General features: G+C 41.4%; 1 protein-coding gene across 2 annotated transcripts in view; it reads left to right on the top strand.

Annotated features, from left to right (window-relative positions):
* The window catches only part of rin2a (Ras and Rab interactor 2a), a 68755-nt gene extending 58703 nt beyond the window's left edge, over positions 1 to 10052 (top strand). For both annotated transcript variants that reach the window (XM_086165158.1, XM_086165167.1), the window contains 4 exons: positions 3436 to 3744; positions 4548 to 4679; positions 4779 to 4942; positions 6384 to 10052. In XM_086165158.1, coding sequence (XP_086021284.1) covers positions 3436 to 3744; positions 4548 to 4679; positions 4779 to 4942; positions 6384 to 6839 — 1061 coding nt within the window. In that variant the 3' untranslated portion in view covers positions 6840 to 10052. The remainder of the gene's footprint in view (positions 1 to 3435; positions 3745 to 4547; positions 4680 to 4778; positions 4943 to 6383) is intronic.
* Positions 10053 to 21869: the final 11817 nt, after the last annotated feature.

The raw sequence follows: 21869 nt of genomic DNA, 5'->3' as shown, positions 1-21869 counted from the left end.
CCCTCATTCACACACATATATTCTGTCTTGCTGCGACTAACTTTCATTCCTCTCCTTTCCAGGGCATACCTCCACCTCTCTAGATTTTCCTCTACCTGTTGTCTGCTCTCACTACAGATCACAATGTCATCCGCAAACATCATGGTCCTTGGGTATTCCTGTCTAACCTCATCTGTCAGCCTATCCATCACCATTGCGAACAAGAAGGGGCTCAGATCTGATCCCTGATGGAGTCCCACCTCCACCTTGAACTTCTCTGTTACCCCTACAGCACACCGTACCAGTGTCTCACAGCAAGCATACATGTCCTGCAGCAGTCTAACCTACTTCTCTGCCACTCCAGACTTCCTCATACAAAACCAGAGCTCCTCTCTTGGCACCCTGTCATATGCCTTTTCTCGGTCTACAAAAACACAATGCAGCTCCCTCTGGCCTTCTCTGTACTTTTCTATAAGCATTCTCAACGCAAATACTACATCTGTAGTACTCTTTCTAGGCATAAAGCCATACTGCTGTTCACAGAGGCAGCCTTCTGCTCTCAGTCTAGTTTCCACTACTCTTTCCCATAACTTCATTGTATGGCTCATCAACTTTATCCCTCTATAGTTGCCACAATTCTGCACATCCCCTTTATTCTTAAAAATAGGCACCATCACACTTTGTCTCCATTCTTCAGGCATCTTCTCACTCTCTAAGATCCTGTTGAATAATCTAGTCAGAAAATCTACTGCCATTTTCTTTAGATGACTGATGTTTTTTATATTCTTTGATATAATTTGGCTCACTCGTGTGCTGCAGAAAGTGGTCATGACTGGATCAAGATAAATAACTGTAACAAAATAACAATCTATCTGGTCCAGGATAATAACGCTTTTCTAGGGTTTCCTGATAAGTCCTCGTACACAAGGAAACAGCCCTTATTGTAAATTTCAAAAAGTAACCAGCTGATTAATCCACTGAGGAAATGTTATTCTGGTAAATTGATGAATCAATGACAACCTTGAAAGACATTAAATTATGTCAATCATTTTTTAAATCTTTTTTTATCTTTTTTCTGTTTTTGATGTTGTTTACATCAGATATCCCAATTACGGATTATTGTGACAGGACTTGTAGCACTACCTCTCTAACTGATAGGATCAATGATATGTGTACCCTATAGACCTATATGGTTTCATTGTCCACATTGCCTTTCTCCTTTGAGGAACAAGGTTTGAGTTTTCCTTTGAAGTGACTTCATCTTGGGCCGGCATAGTCATTTGTAAATAATCCTTGGGTCAGCAACTAAAAGTCGCCAAGTGACTTAATCACATTAAGAGAAGAGACAGATGGCAGAGCTGGAGGTAGCAGAGATGAAGATGTTGAGAATGTGGATATGATCAGTACTGAGCTAATCAGAGGGAAAGCTTGTGTTGAATGTTTTGGAGAAAAGGCCAGAGAAGTCAGACTGAGATGGTTTGGTCATACAAAGAAGAAAAGGGAATAAAATGGTCAAAGGATGCAGAGGAGAGGAATACCAAACAGAAGATTTATAGATCTATTGAAAGAGGACATGAAGTTAGTTGGTGTAAGATAAGAGGATACAAAGAATAGGGTTAAATGGGGTAGGTGGATTCGCTGTGGCAAGCCCTGAAGGGAGTGGCTGAAGGGAAAGGAAGAAACATTGTGGAGAAACCCAAGATAAAGGTAGGGCAGAGACAACTTGTTCATTAATACAAGTTACCCATGATGGACACTAAGAGGGTCATTTAATTAGAGCATGGTGACACTGAGTATAGCTTTTTATGAAAGTTGGTCATTCATGTCTCTCCAAATAGTCAAATATTAAACTTGAAACTGCTTAGAAAATGTCAAACACCACTTGAAAAACCTAATCTCTACATGTACTTCAAAGGTTTCACTGTAATACGTAGGAAATTTCCAGGGGTTCAGCTGCTAAGATTAGCCCTGGAGAATGAACTGGAGGATTTTTTTTTTTTTTCTTTTCGTCTGTTTTTGTACTCATGTGACAGTATAGGCTCAAAGTGACTATGTAGGTGTTTTTATTTTATTTTTCTCAGAAGGAAGAATGAAAATGCAGGACAAGCCAAGACCCATTTAGGGTTGGGAAAATTAACTTGCACTGTGTCAGCAGCAAAGTGCATCCACTTGACAACAAAAACACATTGCTTAACAAAGTAACCTCCCTCCTTGGCAGAGCAGTACAACAGGAAGAGGCTAGATGAGGAACTGAGACTGCAATGTTTTTGCATGGCTGGCATGTAAGTCCATCAGCTCATCCTCAGTAGTCTGGTCTCATCAGTTTTTAGAGTGCAGTGCCCTATGAATTTGAATTTTAAGGTGAATTGGCAAAGGATTCATAGTGACAAGAATCAACAGAGATTGGTTGGATGGCAGAAACTAATTGCAGTAAACATGCACCCCACCTCTGCATTTATAAAAAGATGGAAAGAAAATTGCTGACTTCTCTATTTGAAAAAAAAAAAAAATGTGCTGCACACACATCATCTACACATGGTTCTTATTCAGCAGCTGTGTGGTTTCTTTCCATCCTGTCTGGATGGTGATATCACGTTGTTAGAATGCATGCCTTGGCTGTAAAATCTGAGGTTGACACTTTTCCTGCTTTGGTACACAGCCTTGAATCTCTTAAAATTCTTCAACTTCGCAGGCTTCCCCTGACTGTGGTATTGGTTTTGAGCAACTCAGGCCTTGACTCAAATCACCGGGAAGCTTACGGGCCTCCTATGGTTCACAACTCAGCTGATAAGGAAAAACATTTGGGTGCATGCATTTGTGTGCACACTAAAATCAAGACATTGAATCCATTTTCGAAAGGCATTTGAGAAAAAATAAATGCATTAGTCAGTAACAATCATACTGTTGCTCTGGAAGAAAAACATCCTACAAAAACCTACAATTATTTTTTTCTGCTTTACAGAGTTCAGCAGCCATTTCAAAGCACTTAAAACATGTTTTACTCTGAATCAATAACATACTTTCAGCTAGTTATACTTATTGTGTAGGAAAAATTGTCTTGTTGCCAGTAAATTTGGTAATGCGTCCCACCAGTATTTGAAAATATCTGCCAAATCCTCCTCTAATCAGGGACAGAGCTCTATTAGTTAATCTGGAAGTCAAGAACATAAAAGTTATTTTAAAAACCCAGCTTACCTAATTATAAGCTAGAAAAGATTTTTTTTTTTTTGTAATGACCCATTTCATTTCTCTCCCTATGCTTTTTTAAATCCTTTGAACTCCAGAATCAGCGCAAATTACATCTTTGTTCAACTAAAATCTGTACAAACCTAATCAACTGTATAATCATCCACATAGAATTTATCCCTAACCTCTCTCTGAGTGAGTATGTCAACTATTTGCCAGCTCAAATATGATAATTAATTGTTGATCTCTCTTATGCCTGGCTCTCACCAGACCGAGTCTTGGAGAAAGCCATGTACAAGTGTGTCTTGAAGCCGCTTAAGCCAGTGGTGAGCACTGCCCTCCAGGAATTCCAGGTTCGTAGTGGAGACTGGCATGAGCTCAAGGATAACCTGGCCTTGGCCAAGGCTCGGCAGCCACAGGAAATGGGAGTGGCGGACACACAGCCACCTGATGCGATTGCCATTGAGAAGATCCGACACAAGTTCCAGTCAATGTGCAAACACTACTCTCCAGAGAAGAAAGTTGCCATGCTCCTTCGAGTCTGCAAACTCATCTATGCTGTGATGGAGGATAATTCAGGTAGATATTACACCAAATCATTGACAGAATGAACAAGCCAGCAGAAAATATTTTGAAGATAAAGACCATACTATAAACAGTCTTTTCCCTAAATCAAAATCATAGATCATCAAAAGCATAGAATCAGAATCAATATAACAAACCTTGCGAACACCAGAGTAAAACTACGTGTGTAATTGTTACCCAGCAAATTCCATTATGAGTGTTATGATACAATCTCTCAAAATAGCCCTTTGTCCTTATAAGTGGGACTTCTTTTACTGTGATGCCTTAACCTGCATTTATAAGGGTAATGTAACTGGGATAATGGTTTCTCTGTTAAGAATATAGAAATCACTTTATTTATCACATTAAGTTATACAAATAGCATAACATCAGCAAAATGTGACCACTGCATTTAACCAGTCATGGATGGGCCATATGTAGAACTTCAGTGTCTTGCTCAGCAACACTTCAACACAAGGAGCCAGGAATCAAACCAGGAATGTTCAGTTCCAAGGATGACTGCTTGAACCTGCTGCGCCCCACCGCGCATGATATTGTCCATACCTGCACATGTACACATTATAAGTGAGGAAAATTCTAGAATGTGTACCAAAATGTAAAGGGCTGGATATTCATGGATCTGGGCTAGAAAGCAAATGCACACCAAGTTCAAAATACACCAGAATCGGTCAGCTGTTTTTGGTATAAGCGTATCCATTGTGTCAAGCTGAAGCAAGAGGAATTATCTGAGTTTGATCATCCTCAGTCAGGAAACTCAAAATTTATGTTAAAGATTTTCAATACTGCCTGCCTTTCAGGTCGCCTGTACGGTGCTGATGACTTCCTCCCAATGCTTACCTATGTGTTGGCCCAATGTGACATGCCCCAGCTGGAGAATGAGATCCTTTACATGATGGAGCTGCTTGACCCCGCCCTGCTGCATGGAGAGGGTATGTTTTTTACTCTCCAACACTGACTATTTAATTTGATTAAAATGCAGAATCTCCATGATAGGAGTCTTTTTTCATGTCACTCTTCCTCCTGCCCAGGGGGCTACTATCTGACCAGCGCCTATGGAGCCATGTCTCTAATTAGAAACTTCCAGGAGGAGCAGGCAGCCAGGGTCCTCAGCTCAGAGACCAGGGATACACTCCATCAATGGCACCGCCGCCGAACCACTCTGCGTGCTACACCATCCATTGATGACTTCCAGGTATTAAAACCACAAAACAGCCTTTTGAATACAAGCCAAGTGTGACAGGGGAGTTTTATTTCATTTCCTTTGACGTTGAGTGATATTGAGTGTCAGGGTCTCACACCTTGGTCCAATTTGTAATCGGCGCCAGCTGCAGCAGCGGCCGCTAATCAAGATCCCTATAAAGGGCAGCGGCACGCTCTGCCTGGTGCCGGGGGATTGTTTATCCTCATGACCCCTGTCACGACTGGACCTAGCCGTAGGTGCCTGGACTTCCCCTTTGCCCAACAACCCTGACCTTGTGGATCCCCACGACCCCTGTCACGACCAGACCTAGCCGTGGTGCCTGGACTTCCCCTTTGCCCAACAACCCTGACCTTGTGGTTGCCCAACGACCCCTGTCACGACCGGACCTAGCCGTGGTGCCTGGACTTCCCCTTTGCCCAACAACCCTGACCTTGTGGATCCCCACGACCCCTGTCACGACCGGACCTAGCCATGGTGCCTGGACTGCCCAACGACCCCTGTCACGAGCGGACCTAGCCATGGTGCCTGGACTTCCCTTTTGCCCAATGACCCCCTGGTGGACCACCGGACCCCGAGTGTAGACCGGGACCCCCTGATGGACCACCGAACCCCGACCCTGCGAGAACCCGGTTATGACCGGACTCAGCCGGCCGTTGTAACATCGGACCCTGACCTTGTGAGACCCCGTGGTGGACCACCGGACCCCGACACTGCGAGAACCCCGTCACGACCAGACCCGGCCGGTCTGACAGTCACCCGACCCTGCGAAGACCCCGCATCCCCTGATTTAAAAATAGAACATACTCTAGCCTTGGTGTGGTTCCCTGCCCGAGTCCGCCTCTCGACCTGTGACATTGAGGGACATAATGATCAAAATTCAAATTAAAATACATTAGCAGAAAGACTTTTTTTAACTGCTAGACGATACTTGCATGGCTCTCACCCAAATCTGACAATTACAGAACCAGATAGAATTGCAGACAATGTCACAATTAGATGCCCATGGCAGACCTGAACAGATTATCGAGAGCTCGGCTGAATACTCTGCACTAAAAGCCACTGTTATGAACAATGTTGGAGTACATGTAAAAGCCATCACATGAAAGGAATGGGCCTGTTTCATCGGTGCTCGACTCTTGTGTCGCAAGAAGAAAAGAAATGGTGATTCAGTTGATTAGCTGTTAACTTCTGAGTCGTGGGTACTCATTCTTGAGGTAACTACACACTAGCATAATCAAATAAATAAGTGTATAATTTCTAGTTTAGCTGGCTGAACAAAAAAGCCCATTGGGCTGTAGTTTGCCAATGCAAACTCTAAACCATAGAGCATCACTGGTCTCACTACTGTCTTGTGTACCTTTCCTTTCACCCTGGCTGATACTCTCCAACATTTTGATCTGATTGACAGCACATAACCCACTCTGTTTCTCAGAACTACCTGCGTGTGGCACTGCAGGAGATGAACAGCGGTTGCACTGCCAAGACCCTCCAGGTGCGACCCTACACCACTGTGGAGGAGGTGTGCCAACTGTGCGCCCAAAAATTCAAAGTTTCAGACCCTTTGAACTATGGGCTGTTCCTGTTGATAGAGGGCAGCTCACAGCAGCTCGCCATGGACACACACCCTCAGAAGATCAAGGCAGAACTGCATAGCCGCCCAGAAGCCGTTACTTTTCATTTCGTCTTTCGGCGCGTGAGCAACACTTCATCTTCCTCAGATTCCTCATCTGAACTCAACAAATACTCTGACCCTCACTCAATCTTCAAAGACCTGCCTGCCTCATCCAACCAATCCATTCTCAGCCCTGGTCTGAGCCTCAGCCTGTCACCTAACCACCTGAACGGGAACTCCATATCTGACTCTGTTGTATCTAACCCACTTCACTGATGCCACCAGTATTTTAGACAGCCAAACAAAGAGTGCGTTGCAGGACTTCATCTGGTCTGACTTCTCTTTACAGAGGAAGCGTTAGCGTCAGTCAACATCCTTTCTGTGGAAAGTGTTGTCTGACAGACTGGGGTGAAAGAGCACAGGAAGGAAGCAGGGAAGGAAGTGAGAAGGATAGTTTGTCTTTATATTTTCTACTCAAGATTTGTAACAGATTTCATCAGCTGTTCAAAAACTTAGCAAAGATGACAGGACCCGATGCTTCTACACCGGACCTGTAGTTTCAAGGGTCAGGATCACCAGATCCAAGTTGCAACTTTGGGGGTAAGCACAGGGAAATCGCATGTCAAATACTCTCAGTACTAACCCTTACTTTGTAAATACATATCAGAAAGATTATTTTTATGTTTAGAACAATGATTAAGTTTGAGCAGTTGCTGGTAAACTGTTTGGTTATGGTGTTTGTATTTTGAAACTTGTTGCTCCCTTTGAATATTTGTAGTCATTGATGGGGCAACACCCAGTGGCGGATGGTGTGAACAACAACTCTCTCTCTTAATAAAAGTGAGCTGCAACCTCAACCAACTTTCAGCTATAATAGGTCTTTCTTTAAGTTACAGCCTATAATCATGTTAACTTCAATAACTTTTCTGGCTTGAAAAAATTACCAAGATAAAATGTAATATGTAATCCAGCCATCATCATTATAATTTTCATATAATCCTCAAATATGCGACCAAGTGAGGGTAAGAAACAGTGTTTTGTTCTTTCTGTTGTTGTTGTTAATAAAATATATATGAGATGTTTTAGAGGGATTAACATTGTAATCATCGTCAAATCTTCTAACAGTAGTACTTTGTGTTTATTTGCCATGTTAGTCAGGCAATGCCAGTGTTGAACAGTAATGTTCTATCTAACTGTTTGCCCTGACGGTATGAAAGAGATTGTAGTGTGGCTCTATTAACAGTCTATGTGCTACTGACAAATATGACATGTAATAAGGGGGAAGAGGGCCAATTTTGTAAAGGATATAGACGTGTATGTGCTTTGTCTATGATGAACACTGCTCTTATATACAGTCAAGCCAAAAATAGTTTATACCCCAGGGGTATGAATATTTCCAGGCTTGGCGATATTTTGAAAGACTAAAGGATGTATGAGGACAATGAAATACTACAGTATCTACACACAATTTTGGTACTGTCTATTAAAAATACTTGAAAACAGTGCATGAATTTCGAAGGTTTCCATATTCCTAGGATTGATTTTTTTTTTTTTTTGTACTTTAATGACTTGAACTATGAATTGAACTGTTAACACTCTATGGCATGAAATGCAAAGGGTACTGCAAAGGGCACTTATGTGGAAAATATATCTTAATTATGTAACTAAGGGATCTTTTAAAATGCTTCTGTAATGTCAATTGACCATTTTGTCTCCACCCTTTTGAGGATCCTTAGAGATTGAATCAGAGCCTTCTTGATGCACACATCAGGTCACAGGAACTTAAACTGAAATTACAAACATTCTTGAGACGTAACATCACACAGTTGTAACAGTAAGCGATCTAAGTTTGAGGTCACACATGTAAGCTGAATTGCAGAACTATGGTGAAAGTGTGCTGAATTTTAGATATTATAAGGCAATCACTCTGATTTAAGTAATTCAGCCTGTAACCAGCAAAGTTGCTAACCAATCACCTTGAGTGATAACATAATTTTTAGTGAAGTCAATTTCTACCTGGAAACAATAACAAATATTCATCTCAATAATACAAAATTATAACATCTCATAGTCTCTAATCATGAAATTCAACCCTCTATGCATTTAAGTCCATGGCATGTGCAAGAACCCCCAAGAATATGCGCTGGACAATTTGGTCACTACAACTTTATAATAAGCTTCATGATGAATACTTGCACATCAGTGCATTTCAATATCTAACAAAAATTGAATATTTCTGAAAATTGGTTTCCATTACCTCAACCTTACATATTTATTGATGTAATTTTTTTTTTTTAATCTCAAGATTAATCACATGTGTTTTTTGTCTTTTCAATCGTTTACTGATAGATATGGGCTTGTTTTCAAACAGTGTCCATGTAATCAAAACAATATTGGAAAAAGAAAACAAACTTATTAATTTAAACAATGACATCTTTATTAATGTTCTGGTAGCAAAAGGATCTCTAAAATTACGTTTGAAACATCAGAAACGCAGTCAACCATTCAGTAGATTGACACGTCATCTTTGTACACCCTCAATCTTCATGTTCTTATAACCTAACAGGTGAAACTGTGCAATCACTTAGGATGCACATTTCAAGCTAAATTCAGTGATTTTTATAAACTTGTTGGATAGATAAATAATGACATGTATAATTATATGTATGATAGCATATATGATGATTAATTATATGTACTATATCATGGTATCTCCATGCATATAAACAAAGGATAGAGGTCTCCCAACATGCCAAACAGAAGAGATTATGGGGGAGAGCTAGGATCTATGAAAATATATTCAACAGATATCCAGATTGAGACATTGAGACAAAATAATATATATGTATATATATATACACACGCAGTGTCTATCATAAGTAATTAGCCCCAGAACCAGGTAAATGTTCTGGAGTGGCAGAGTCAAAGCCCAGACCTCAATCCTATAGAGAATTTGTGGCTGGACTTAGAAAGGGCTGTTCATGCCCGATACCCCATGCAACCCGACAGAGCTTGAGCGGTTTTGCAAGGAAGAATGGCGCAAAATTGCTGTGGGCAGATGTACAAGACTTATCAAGACTTATCCACACAGACTCACTGCTGTGATTGCATCCAAAGGTGCATCTACAAAATACTGACTGGATGAGGGTGATTAATTATGCAAAAAATTATATATCTTTATATATTTTTATTTCATAGACATTACTTTGTAGAAATCTGTTTTCACTTTGACATTAAAGAGTTTTTTCCAATATTTTTTGTGTTAAAAAAGCCAAATTTTATTGACCGTGATTGTTTTATGAAAGCACTAAAAGGGTAAAACATCCAAGTGGGTGAATACTAATGATAAACACTGCATATACTGTATATATCTGTGTGGTGGGCTGTCAGGGCCTGCAAGGTCTTTTCTGCTAGCCTAAAAAATATCTGAATCACAGGTGTTAATTATATTTTTTTCCATGAATACTTATTAAATACTGTAATTACAAATTGTCTGTTCACTTCCTTTCATAGCTTTTCCCCTGGTTGTGCTGCTTTTAGACATGTCATCCTAGATTTAGGATTCAGATGCATGCATTGAGTAACAGCAGAGAAGGACTAGAACAAAGTATTCGTAATTTGAAATGCATGATTCAAATATTTTCTGCTGTGTACATAGCATAAAAAAGCTCAAGATCATGCAGACACTGATACTTAAGTAGATCAAAGGTCAGTGCCTTGGGGCCAGTGATTTATCAATGGGCAACCTTTAGTATTACATAACTTCATGTAAATGTTTGTATGGCACTGCCCTGTGTTGAGTGACTGGTGGTGCGCATTTGGCTTGTGGTGGTCACCAGTTACTGTCAAATTCGAGCTAATATTATTGACTGAAACCATCTCATCACTGGCCATCACAGACACTAGATATGATTGGTGACTGATATGATATGATATGATACGATATGACACTGATATGACTTTGGAGGTAGAGGAATCGTTTTTGGAACTGAATATTTCTGGTTCGATTCCTGACTCCTCCAGTGTGTTGAAGTGTTGTTGAGCAAGACACTGAACCCCTAATGCTCCCCTGCTTGCTCATGGTTCATTAATTGCAGAGAATAAATTTCTCCATGGGGATCAATAAAGGATAGATTATTATTATATGCTGGTTGGCCAATAATCATTGGCTGATATCAGCCTATCACAGAAAAATTGGTATTGTTGCATTTTAGTGATATTTTTATATTTTAGGAAACAGTCAGAATTGTTTTGGAAACATTCCAAAATGTGATTTCTTGATTTGTCCTAGAGCGGGGGTCAGCAGCCTGCAGCTCTTGAGCCACATGTGGCTCTTTCATTCATACACTGCAGCTCCGAATGGCTTGGGAAAATAAATTATAAGTATTTAATTGAAGTGTATTTGTTGTGTATTTCAAGTGTATTTGTGTGTTTGTTCCTTTTATTAATTTTATTTCTAAATTGGAAGATTTTTGTGATCTTGAAATATTAAATAAAATTATATTCATATTTTTTCAATGCTCAAAATAAACATCACACTCACAGAAGCCTGTATACCCACCAAAACATTGTCAATTTTTTGAGACTTTCAACCCCAGGTAGGCAAACTATGGAGAGAATGTAAAAAAAGAAAATAGAAAATAGAACATTTCATGATGCCTGGGCAGATTCATTTGCATTTACCTCTGACGAGAGTGACCTACTAGTGTGCCTAATTTGTGAAGACAAACTGGCAAACAAAAAAAAGGCAAATGGCACAAGACATTTCCAAAATACACACAGAGCCTTTGCTGAAAAATATCCAGAGGGAGAAGAGAGAAAGAAAGCTGTTTCGGAACTAGCTGTTTATACAAAGTGTAAAGGTAAAAAAAAGCAATATATAAACAATGGTACCTTTATTTCAGACATCAAAAAGTAATTGTGGCTCCCAGTGTTCTTTTCCGTGAAACCGGGTCCAAATGGCTCATTTGGAGTTAAAGGTTGCCGACCTCTGTCTTAGAGGGTATGACCCCCCCTCCTTCCGCTGATTGATTACCACAAACATGACCACAGCAGTGGAAAGAATGTTACCATGGTGATTGAGGGTTGCAGCCACTGCAACAGCTCTAAAAATGAGTACCGTAATTTCTGGACTATAAAGCGCACCTGATTATAAGCCTCACCCAGTACATTTTAAAATGAAAGAACATTTTGTACATACATAAGCCGCTCCTGTCTATAAGCCGCATGTGCCCACATTGAAACATGAGGTATTTATAAAGAAAGACGGTACACAGAAAGAGTTTTCAAAGTTTTAATAATATACCTTAGCTCTTCTTTCCAAACTGTGCCTGTGACGCGGCAGTAACACAGCAGCAATAAGGTAGTAACACAGCACTAACAGGGCTGATTAAAAAAACATACCGCTAAAAGTCACTGAGACGCAGCAGAATATTAACATGCTTCTAAGGTCATTATCATTACGTTACACAGGACTCAAACACTTCTAAACCCTGTTTTCCTGTCCTAGCACAGAACTGTTAATATGAAAAAATAGATATAGTAGAAAAAGTTAATAAATAAAGTTATTTTAAATTACTCCCATCCTCAGTTACGACTCCTCTCGTGGAATTAATTGCCACAAACGGGGTCACAAACCACAATGTAAATGATCTAAAACTAGTAGAAATATTCATTATGCATAAACCTACCATACTTGGACAAATATAGATGTTAGGCATGACGAAATACAAAGAATTCCTGAGTAATAAATAAACCTGATGCTTTCTGTGCCAACAGAAAGCAGCAAGCTTTTGAACAGGCCTTGGTGTGGTCTTCCTCTTCCTCAAACAGGCCTTCCTCTATGAGACTACCTGGTAACTGTGGCAGGACACCAAAGAGGAAGTAAATTTCACAGTATTCCATAACCTCCAGGCCCCCCAGCCTCCACCCACATTTCATGCTAATCATTCAGCACCTTGAAATGAGAAATGCAGCAGTCTATTACTTGTTTCAGTCCAAATGTGATGTCAAAGATCCAGATGCAACATTGTGGTGCTTACAGGAAAACCTGCTTCATTTTAGGAAGGATGGCATCCTTAAAATGAGCTTGCAGTTGCAAGGACAGAGTTGCTCTCAGTGAAACTTCAGTCCAGGCTTTATTTTTGTCTCTTTTAATTTCAACATCCAAACACTGTTCACCTAAAGCAGGGGTTCTTAACCTTTCTGACCCTGAGGCCCATTTTTTTCCAGTACAGAGGGGCCCAGGGCCCATTAAATATAATCTTAATATATATTATTAATTATATTATATTATATATTATTTAATATGTATTATTTAATATATATACACTGTGTAGGTTTATAATTATCTCACTCTTGGTTTGATTTGTATTCAATTCAATGGTCAGCAGCTTCTTTGAATTGGCCTCTCCGATCATCTCAAGGCACATATCAACAGCAGCAAGCAGAACCAACTCCTCCACTATGGTGAATGGTTTCTTACTTTGTGCCACACGTCTGGCTACGAGGTAACTAGCTTTCAGTGCACTTTTAGAGTTGCCAGTCAGTGACACGATCGATCTTTTCTGCATCTGCAGACCATCTTCTTTTCTCTTGAAAATTCCACCGGCTTTCCCACAAGCGTCGGATGCTTGATCTCTAGGTGCCGCTGTAGTTTTGACGGCTTTAAGTGCTTCGTTAGACAGCGTTAACCCACACTCCACACACTGGGCTCTCGGCACTGCCTCGCTACCTCCGTTTACGAAGCCGTACTCAATGAAGTCGGGATTGTACTTGCGCAAAAATTTACTTTTTGGCGGGGGGTCGTCTTAATTTTTTCGTTTTAAATATTTCTCCATCTTGTTTGTTTACAGCCAGCTGAGTGTCTTCTTCTCCTTATTTATGGAGCTGGTTAAAGTAACAACTGACTGATGCATTAGCGCCACTACATGGTCGGGAGTTGTTATTGCTTCCCGCAGCCCTCGCGGCCCACACGTACAAAACAGATTTTTTTTGCGGGCCACTAGAATGGCGCTAAGCAAGTTGTTTTTTACAGGTCCACATGACAATTGGCCCCAAGAAAATTGTGCTCACTTGAACATGGTTTCTCTTAAAGGTGTGGCCTTAAACCACCCCAAGCTCCAGAAATAAACATGTCCTAAAATACATTATGGAGGGTATTTAAAATGTAAAAGGGGGCTATTTAGAGAAAAAAGGCTGTTCATAAATCTAATAAATCCTTTGTCTCTACAAAACATAGAGACTACAGTTGTGGTAATCATTCAAAGTTAATTTAGAAAAACAGATTATCTCGTTTTTTTTTTTTTTTTTTGTTTGTTTTTTTTTAATATTCCAAGGCCTGTTGCTCTTAAAATGTCCTCATCAAACTACTTCATAGGATAAGCATTCAACATACAACATTATGAGGCTATGACTGTGATAAAAATATTCCTCATATCATAATAGCATTTGAAAAATGTACAGAACAAATTCTGCTCTTCATCCCAACATGGCTCAATCATTCAAATCATTAAGAGATTAACTCCGACCACCTACCCCATCTACCCATGTGCTTCATTGCTTTTTAGATTTATTAATCTTAGCTCAGTGGATGTAATCGGCCCGCATTTCCTCTCAGGAAAGGTTAGCTTATAGCACACTAGACTGCTGTTGACATTTTTCAACATTCTTCATGTTAAAAGTAAGCAGTAGCTGTTTTTGTTTCTGTTTCTGCTGTGTAACTGCTTGCCCATCACTCCCATATCAACACACTAGATAGTGTGTGTGTGCGTGCCTGTGCGTGCGCGCCTGTGTGTGTGTGGCTGCTGGTCTCAGTCTTTTCAGCAGGTTAGCAGGTTGACAAAAGTGAAGACGTTGTTCTCAATTAGACAAGAGAAGGACAGGAAGATTAAATAGAGGAAGAGACACATCAGACCAAGACGTTGGTTCGAAGTCCACTTGTCCTCTTGCTTCTCCATTTATTTTGATTTAAGAAAATTTGTCTTAATTGGTATGACATATTTGGGTTTGCAGAATCACATATTGTCACTGACCCCAAACATGGAACAGGGCTTCAGTGGAACATAGAATGACTCACCGTTGGGAACAGAGATACCAGTAGAAGCCCAACAGAGATGAGTCCTTTGCTTTTTAATTTGATCTATATAAAGAGAACATCTTCAGTATTCCTCCTGCAACTTTTGACTATCCATTTTATTCCTGTTTATGTCTGATTTACTTATGATATATTAGCTGAGGAAGCTATTTTAATAATCAAAGCAAAAACTTCTACTCTGTATTCAGAAAGAGCCAGCTGAGATGCTTAAGCTACAATCTGCATTTTTATGCATTCTGATGCACTGTGTCTCATAGGCACAGGTATTGAGTCCTTGATGACACATTATTCTGAATTATCTGCACTTTACAGTTACATATTTTGACTTATTTGTCTCACATATAGAGGGTTTTCTGTGCATCTTAAATCTCACAAAAAGGAGGGGCAACCAACCAGTGTTAAGCACAATGAATCACTGTGCAGTAAGTAGATGAAATACAAACACTTTTTCTCTTTCTTATTTTGAATTTTAAATCATGTTTGTTGTTTTGTATTCATGGGTGCTGTAGCTTAGGTGGTTAGAGCAGTTGCCTTGTGATGGAAGGTGCACTGTACTTGTAACATCATAGTGCACTTACCACTACTAAACCATCACATGATGGAAGGGGAGAATATGGAAGCACCATGTATGGAAGCACCATCAATGAGACTATTTGAGCAGTTGTTGGAGTGCATTATCCTTTCTGTTTCATCAAGAATTATTTTCTTTTTTTCTATTTGCTTGCTGCAACATGAGCTCACAACATTCTGATGATGGCAATCTTCTCACATATAAAATACTGAAGACATGCAATTAAGATGTATTGATGGCAAGTCAATCCAGTTCCAGCTGATATGGGAAAGTAGCTTTTCATTAAGTGCAGAAGTGAGCTTTTTTCTCCAGAACCTTTACTCCAAACTCCATCGAAAGAACATGTGGCTCAGGGAAGATGTCAATTAGCCATAGCTGCTTTTGATAATTTTACTATTTCCTTAATGAATATTTATGGCCTAAAAAAAGCTGCAGAGCGACATTTTTTGACAGAACCAACAAGAAATTGAAAGACTGTAGGTCCTGTGATTATGTTTCTTAGAGGGTGGTTTTAATCATACTGAAAATTAACTTTTTTGATCATACACCGCACTCAAAATGTCAAACGTGGCATCACCCAGATCTATTGAGGTTCTGGAGGGTGTTACAATGGAGCCAGAATAAATGAGTGAGCCAAGGGCAAAAATTTGTGGCATATTGAGACCGTATGGGTTCGACCAACCTGTGAGACACAAAATTTCGGGGTGCTCCAGGATATCACAGATGGATATTCCCTCTAGCATCCTCTTTGAGAGAGGAAATACGGGCAGATGCTAATCCACTCCCTACTGTCAGACACAGGGCAGCTGCTGTATGAACTGGGCTGAATTAAAAAAGGGCAGTTTTGAGTTTAACTCCTCCCTCTACAAATGTGAATATATTGCTTGAAGATTTCTGCCTAGGTCAAATTTTGGGCAATGATAATGTGTGGGAAGGCTTCACACAGATAATAGATGAAAAATTGACAAGGTGGAGGTGCGGCACTCCTAAATGTCATTTGTCATTTGATTTTACCTAAAGATGAAAGGCGGCAAGCCATCCAACAAATACACTTTGAATACACATTTGTTCAGTGGTACCTTGGCAAAGCTCCTGATTTGGTTTCGAGGCGCATTCATCATTTACCAATTATTGCGGGGAATGCTGGAGGACTGAGGACTGAAGAGAACAGACAGGAGTACAGGGAGATACAACGTAAGGTAAAGATAGAGGTAGCAAAGGCAAAACAAAGGGGGTAAGATGACTTGTATGCTTGGTTGGACAGTAATGAGCAGGGAATGCTGGGGACTGCTGGGGCTTGGCAGAGGAAGCCAGCCATGTCCCATGACCAAGCAGTTCACCATCGAGAGTGTGGCGCTAGAGCTCCTGTGGATGATGGTGGGAGTCGCGGATCCAGCTGTGGGGTTTGCCACAAGGAGGCGAAGGACCAACCACTGTTTTTTCCACAAGAGATTCGGCAGCAAGGCATGGCGGTACACTCCCTGATGCTCATTTGGGGTGCTAGGAGATTGCCAGAGCAAGCATTCAGTAGCAGCCGTGGGCACACCTGGCTGCTGTTCATCACAGACTCAAGAATGGACTGAGATTTCGCGTGAACTCTGGCTCGCAGAAGAGCCTTCTCCCCCAATCATGAACAGACATTCAGGCCACAGGCAGCGGCCTGCTACTGAGTGCCGCCAACGGGTCCTCTACAGTGACCTTCGTTTGCCACCTACTGGTGTGAGACAGGGGGGACTGGGTCATGAACACGCACTAATTTCTTAGCATTGGGGGACATGTGACAATGTTTGCATATTTTCCGTTCTAACGACGCCCACATTTTCCACAGTGTCTACTAGACATGGTGTGGAGGACTCATCCCCACGGTGGGATCGTCTCTTATCACGCAGGTGTTGCGTGGTGCCTAAACATGGCTGTTGGAGAGTAATTCTAATTCATGCTGGTCTAAGTTGAAGCCTGTAAAGAGGAGACCGAGGTTATCACAAGAAATAACAGACAAGTGACTATTCTTTTAAGCTCTGCAGAGGGGGAGACTCAGCGTGCTCTTTGGAGGCAAGATCCAGAGAATCCCACTGAGTTCCTCCTTGCTCGGCCTTTTATTGTGTGAAACTGTATTGGTGTTGTTGACAAGATCATATACAGGGAGAGGGTAATTCCTGTTTACATTCAGGGGGGTAGGTTCCTTATCAGGGGGTAGGTTCCCATTTGCTTTGCAGTCATTTGGCAGACGCTTTCATCAAAAGCGACTTACAGTGGTGGTGCTGGGGATTGAACCCAGGACCTCATGCACACCTTTATGCTTATTTGAATATACGATCATGGGGGCCATTTGTGCTCACACGTCTGGCTGTCTTCATGTGATTAGTCGAAATAACATAGCTATGAATATATAGAGAAAACTCTAACAATGGCCAAGTTGGCAACTGCTAAGGAGGAGCTCACCACCATGGAGTGTCGAGGGCAATGACTTGCAGTCATAAGAGGCAAGGCAGGCCGGGCCTCATCTGTCATCATGGAAAGAAAAAAATGTAAAATGAAAAAATAGATTAGATGGTTATATTTATTCAGTGATTTCTCAAGGTTATTTTCCACTTTTTCCACTTCACAACCCCACTTCACATTTTTTTTTTTTGTCAAAGTCTGAAAAAAGCCCTGAAAAGACTCAAAACATACAGTTGGAACAGGACTAATCAAAGACGACTGTCTTCACTGGCAGTGATTTCCATTGAGACAGAGAAACTTTTAGAACTGAAGAGGACTTCTACAAGCAGGTTATTGATCTTTTTCTTGAGAAGGAGCGGCGCTTGGACTTCATTTATAAGCAGTGGTGGGCCGTCAGGGCCTGCAAGACCTTCTCTGCTGACCTAAAAAAAGGCATTTATTGTGGCTACTGTCCATATTTGTAGCTTCCACCACGGGACCGGGCATTGTTGTCCTGTTGTGATTTCATTCAGGGAAAAACGTCACAATGGTCAGGAACTGATCAAGCAAGAATGGTTTATTCAAAGTCAGGAAATACACTTACGAGATATCCCGGGCCAGAATGAATGTCACCCTGAGAGGAAGTGTTCACCCTCTCTGCACACCCACTGAGACAAGTCCAGCGGATGTGCAGGTGAGGAGGTTCTGGCCTAGAGTCGAAGAGGCCCGGTCATTTCTTACCATCGCCTTAGCGGTTGGGTAACTTCCTAATAAGGACTTGTTTTACATAGTCTTGGAATTTGGACACCTGGGTGCTGGGCCACGCCCCAGACAAAACTGCTGGGTGCATGATTGATTACACGCGGGGGGTATCAGTGGAAGAGTACAGAGTTGGGCATCCCTTTGTCATCACATGATGCGTTCCCGCGGACAACGTTAACACGACGCGAGTTATCTAACTGGGATGAACCTCTCTTTATACTTCATTTCTGCGTAGTAAGATGTTTTTTTGTAGCCATAAAGTAATGATTGGGGGGTGGATTGATTCGGAGCACTACTAGGCGTAAAATGCATGGCCCACCACTGTTTATGAGCAAGGATAAGAGATAATAACATTTTTTTAATGTGCTTTTTTCTATGCTACAGTTTGTATATGTAAAGAATGCTGATATGATATTTTAATCAAGACACATTAACAGCTGCCAATAAAATGGTGAATAAGCTATTCTGTAGGGTTCATATGTTTGTAAATCTGACTATGATGACGTCAGTGCCTCACCAGCCATGAAACTCACTGTCGGTCACTGGTCCAGGGATAGTGTGGGAGTCCAGCAGCCCATGAGCCCCCTCACTCCACATGGTGCCCAAGGCTGATGGGTCAAGGCGCGACGTTCGCCGGTTGAATAATTTTACTGTGAATGACTGCTATCCCATCCCCCAAATTCAAAACTTCTCCTTGCGGCTGTCAGGCGCCACCATTTTTTCAAAGGTGGACCTGGTGCATGGTTATCAACAGTTGCCTGTGCACACGGAGGACATGCACAAGACCGTTGTTATAACCCCGTTTGGCCTTTTCGAGTTCCTGCGCATGCCTTTTGGTTTGAAGGGTGCTGCTCAGACCTTCCAGGGCGGTCCAGGTGGGGGAGCAACTGTTGACTGTGTCCTTTCTGGGCATCAAGGGGGGATGTTTTGCAGAAACTAAGGGGCACGGCCTCTCACACCAGGGGAGGAGGGTCTTGGGGCCATGGTTTAAGCTGGGGATATATTTGCCCCTGGAGGTTCGCTGTGGCAGTTGTTGGTTGTATGTGCTCAGTGATTAAAATTGAACTCATCCACGACTCCGGGACTCTGTCACCATTTCCTCACTGAGACCCAATATAGCAGTAAAATGCTTGGCTTGAGACAGTATCAATAATCTTAGATAATTAGTGATTCATCATCAGTCATAACAGACCCCAAACTATTGAATAGGAGGGGACTCTTGTGGAAATCTTCTTATTTTGGCAACTGGACTTATTCACTTGAAGATGTTTTACCCCTCATCCGAGAGGCTTCTTCAGTTCTAATGACCTGTGGGGAGTTAAATATAGCTGCCAGGGTTTTGGGTGGGTTTAGGTTATGGTTGCTTGTTGTGTAAATAGAATGAGTTGATCTGAAGAAACTAGGTATTAGGGGGTTTTATGCTTAATGTGTGTTATTCGATAGAACAGCAATTTAGTGAGATTAACTGGATTGGAATGTGAATAGGTAAAGGTAAACAAAGGAGGGAAACCTATTGGATTGCATGAAGTGAGGCTCATGTTGACATTACCAGGGGCTGGCTCTAGTGGTGGGACTTTCCTGGTTGTTTGGGGGGTGCAGATGGGCCTGGTCCGTGTGCAAATCTGTCTTGGTATTGATCCCAGTATGGTGTTGTATGTTTGGAAAAGGTTGTGTCTGAAACCCCCTCCTCTGTTCAGAGATGGTTTTTCTGTTTGGACAAATGGCTTCTTTGCAACTGGGCTTTCACTTGAAGATGTTTCACCCCTTATCCAAGGGGCTTCATCAGTTCTAATGACCTGTGGGGATTTTCCGAACATGGGTTCTTTAACTTCTCTCTTAAACTATATGTCTTCTCTGGCCAGAATAAGGACAGTGCTGTCTTCAAATGAATCTCCTTTGTCCTTCAGGTGGACTGTGGCATCCTGTCCTGAATTGTTGGCTCTCCTGTGTTAGCCCATCTGTTTGTGCAGAGTTTGTTTGGTCTCTCCAATGTTGACATCATCACAGTCCTCAGTGCAAGTGACAGAATACACCACATTCGTTACCTTGTGTCTGAGTGTTTTGTCCTTGGGGTGAACCAGTTTTTGCTTCTGAGTGTTATGGGGTTTGAAATATATCTGGTATTGTTTGGTACACATCTGGTATTTGTTCAAAACACCATCAATATATGGTGCTATGGCGGTGCTTTGTCATTTGTTGTTGTCTTCCTCCTGTTCTACTTCCCTGCGTCTGGGTGTTTCTGATTTGGTGAAGGGTCAGTTAGGGTAGCCACAGGATCTCATGGCTTTCCTAATGTGTTGTACCTCGGTCTTGCTTCCTTTGGTGGTTGATGGGATGTTCTTTGCCTGGTGGTGTAGAGTTCTACAATGGGTGGCGTGGAGATAGAGCAATCGTCTTTGGAGCCGAACATTCCTAGTTTGATTCTTGGCTCCTCCTAATGTGTCGAAGGGTTGTTGAGCAACCTAACTGCTCCCCTGGTGCTGGTCCACAGCAGCCTACTGCTCAAGGTTCATCCACGATGGTTTAGTTGCAGAGATTACCCCCAGTTTGTGCTCAAGGGGGTGGTGTAAGTCGAAAAGTAGATACTGGTCGGTGTTTGTTGGTTTCCTGTAAATCTTGATGGGCAGGCTTCTGTCATGTTGGAAGTGAACGCAACAGTCCAAGAAGGGGTTGGTCAGCAGTGACATCCCCCTTTGTGACTTTGATGTAAACAAAGTAGGGACCAATAGGGAGACAACAGCAAGGAAGGAGTCTGGAGAGGACATATGGAGGCAGAGCAAGCTGAAAACCTGTCGATCTTACGACCAGACCCACACGCTGCGTCAGTGACCGAAGACACTGAAGTGGCTAAAGTTTCCTCTATGTATTCATTAAGTGTTTGCCAAAGTACTCACTCATTTAACCACTCTAAGACGGAAAGAACAAGTCTCTACGTGTGTTTACTGTTGACAACGGTGGCAAACAGTGTGTTCGATCCGTCCTTTACTGCATTCTGAATCAGGTACAAATACACAGTTTCATTTTCTAGTCACACGTGAACTGACCACGTCATAGCTCAGTGTGTGCTCCTATCCTTATTTGGCTAACCTAAACATGAATACATGTGCCATGAATAAACATGTACTAAACTAAAATGCAAAATTAAATACAATAATGTAATTATAAAACTATTATGCTATAATAAACAATCACCAAAATTAATTTAAATAGCATTATATCCAAATCTGAGGCTAAATTACAAAAATGGAAAATGGCATTAACATTTACGGCCCCTAATTGCTCATCATGGGGATGACAATTACCTAAATAAAACTAAAGAGTCATTTTCTACATTTTAATCCCTTTCTGTACACTTTCAATAGGGTCTAAACAACACAAACAACCTAGACTAATCTAGGTGAAGCTTATAAGGTAGGTAACACTGTAAGTAATTATAAATCCAAAATAACAATGTCCT

Source organism: Fistularia commersonii, chromosome 2 (assembly GCF_037954325.1).
Source record: "Fistularia commersonii isolate RoL2024-O1a breed Wild chromosome 2, RoL_Fcom_v1.0, whole genome shotgun sequence".
Taxonomy (NCBI): domain Eukaryota; kingdom Metazoa; phylum Chordata; class Actinopteri; order Syngnathiformes; family Fistulariidae; genus Fistularia; species Fistularia commersonii.
The sequence above is the reverse complement of the archived record's forward strand: the minus strand, read 5'-3'. Positions and strand labels throughout refer to the sequence as shown.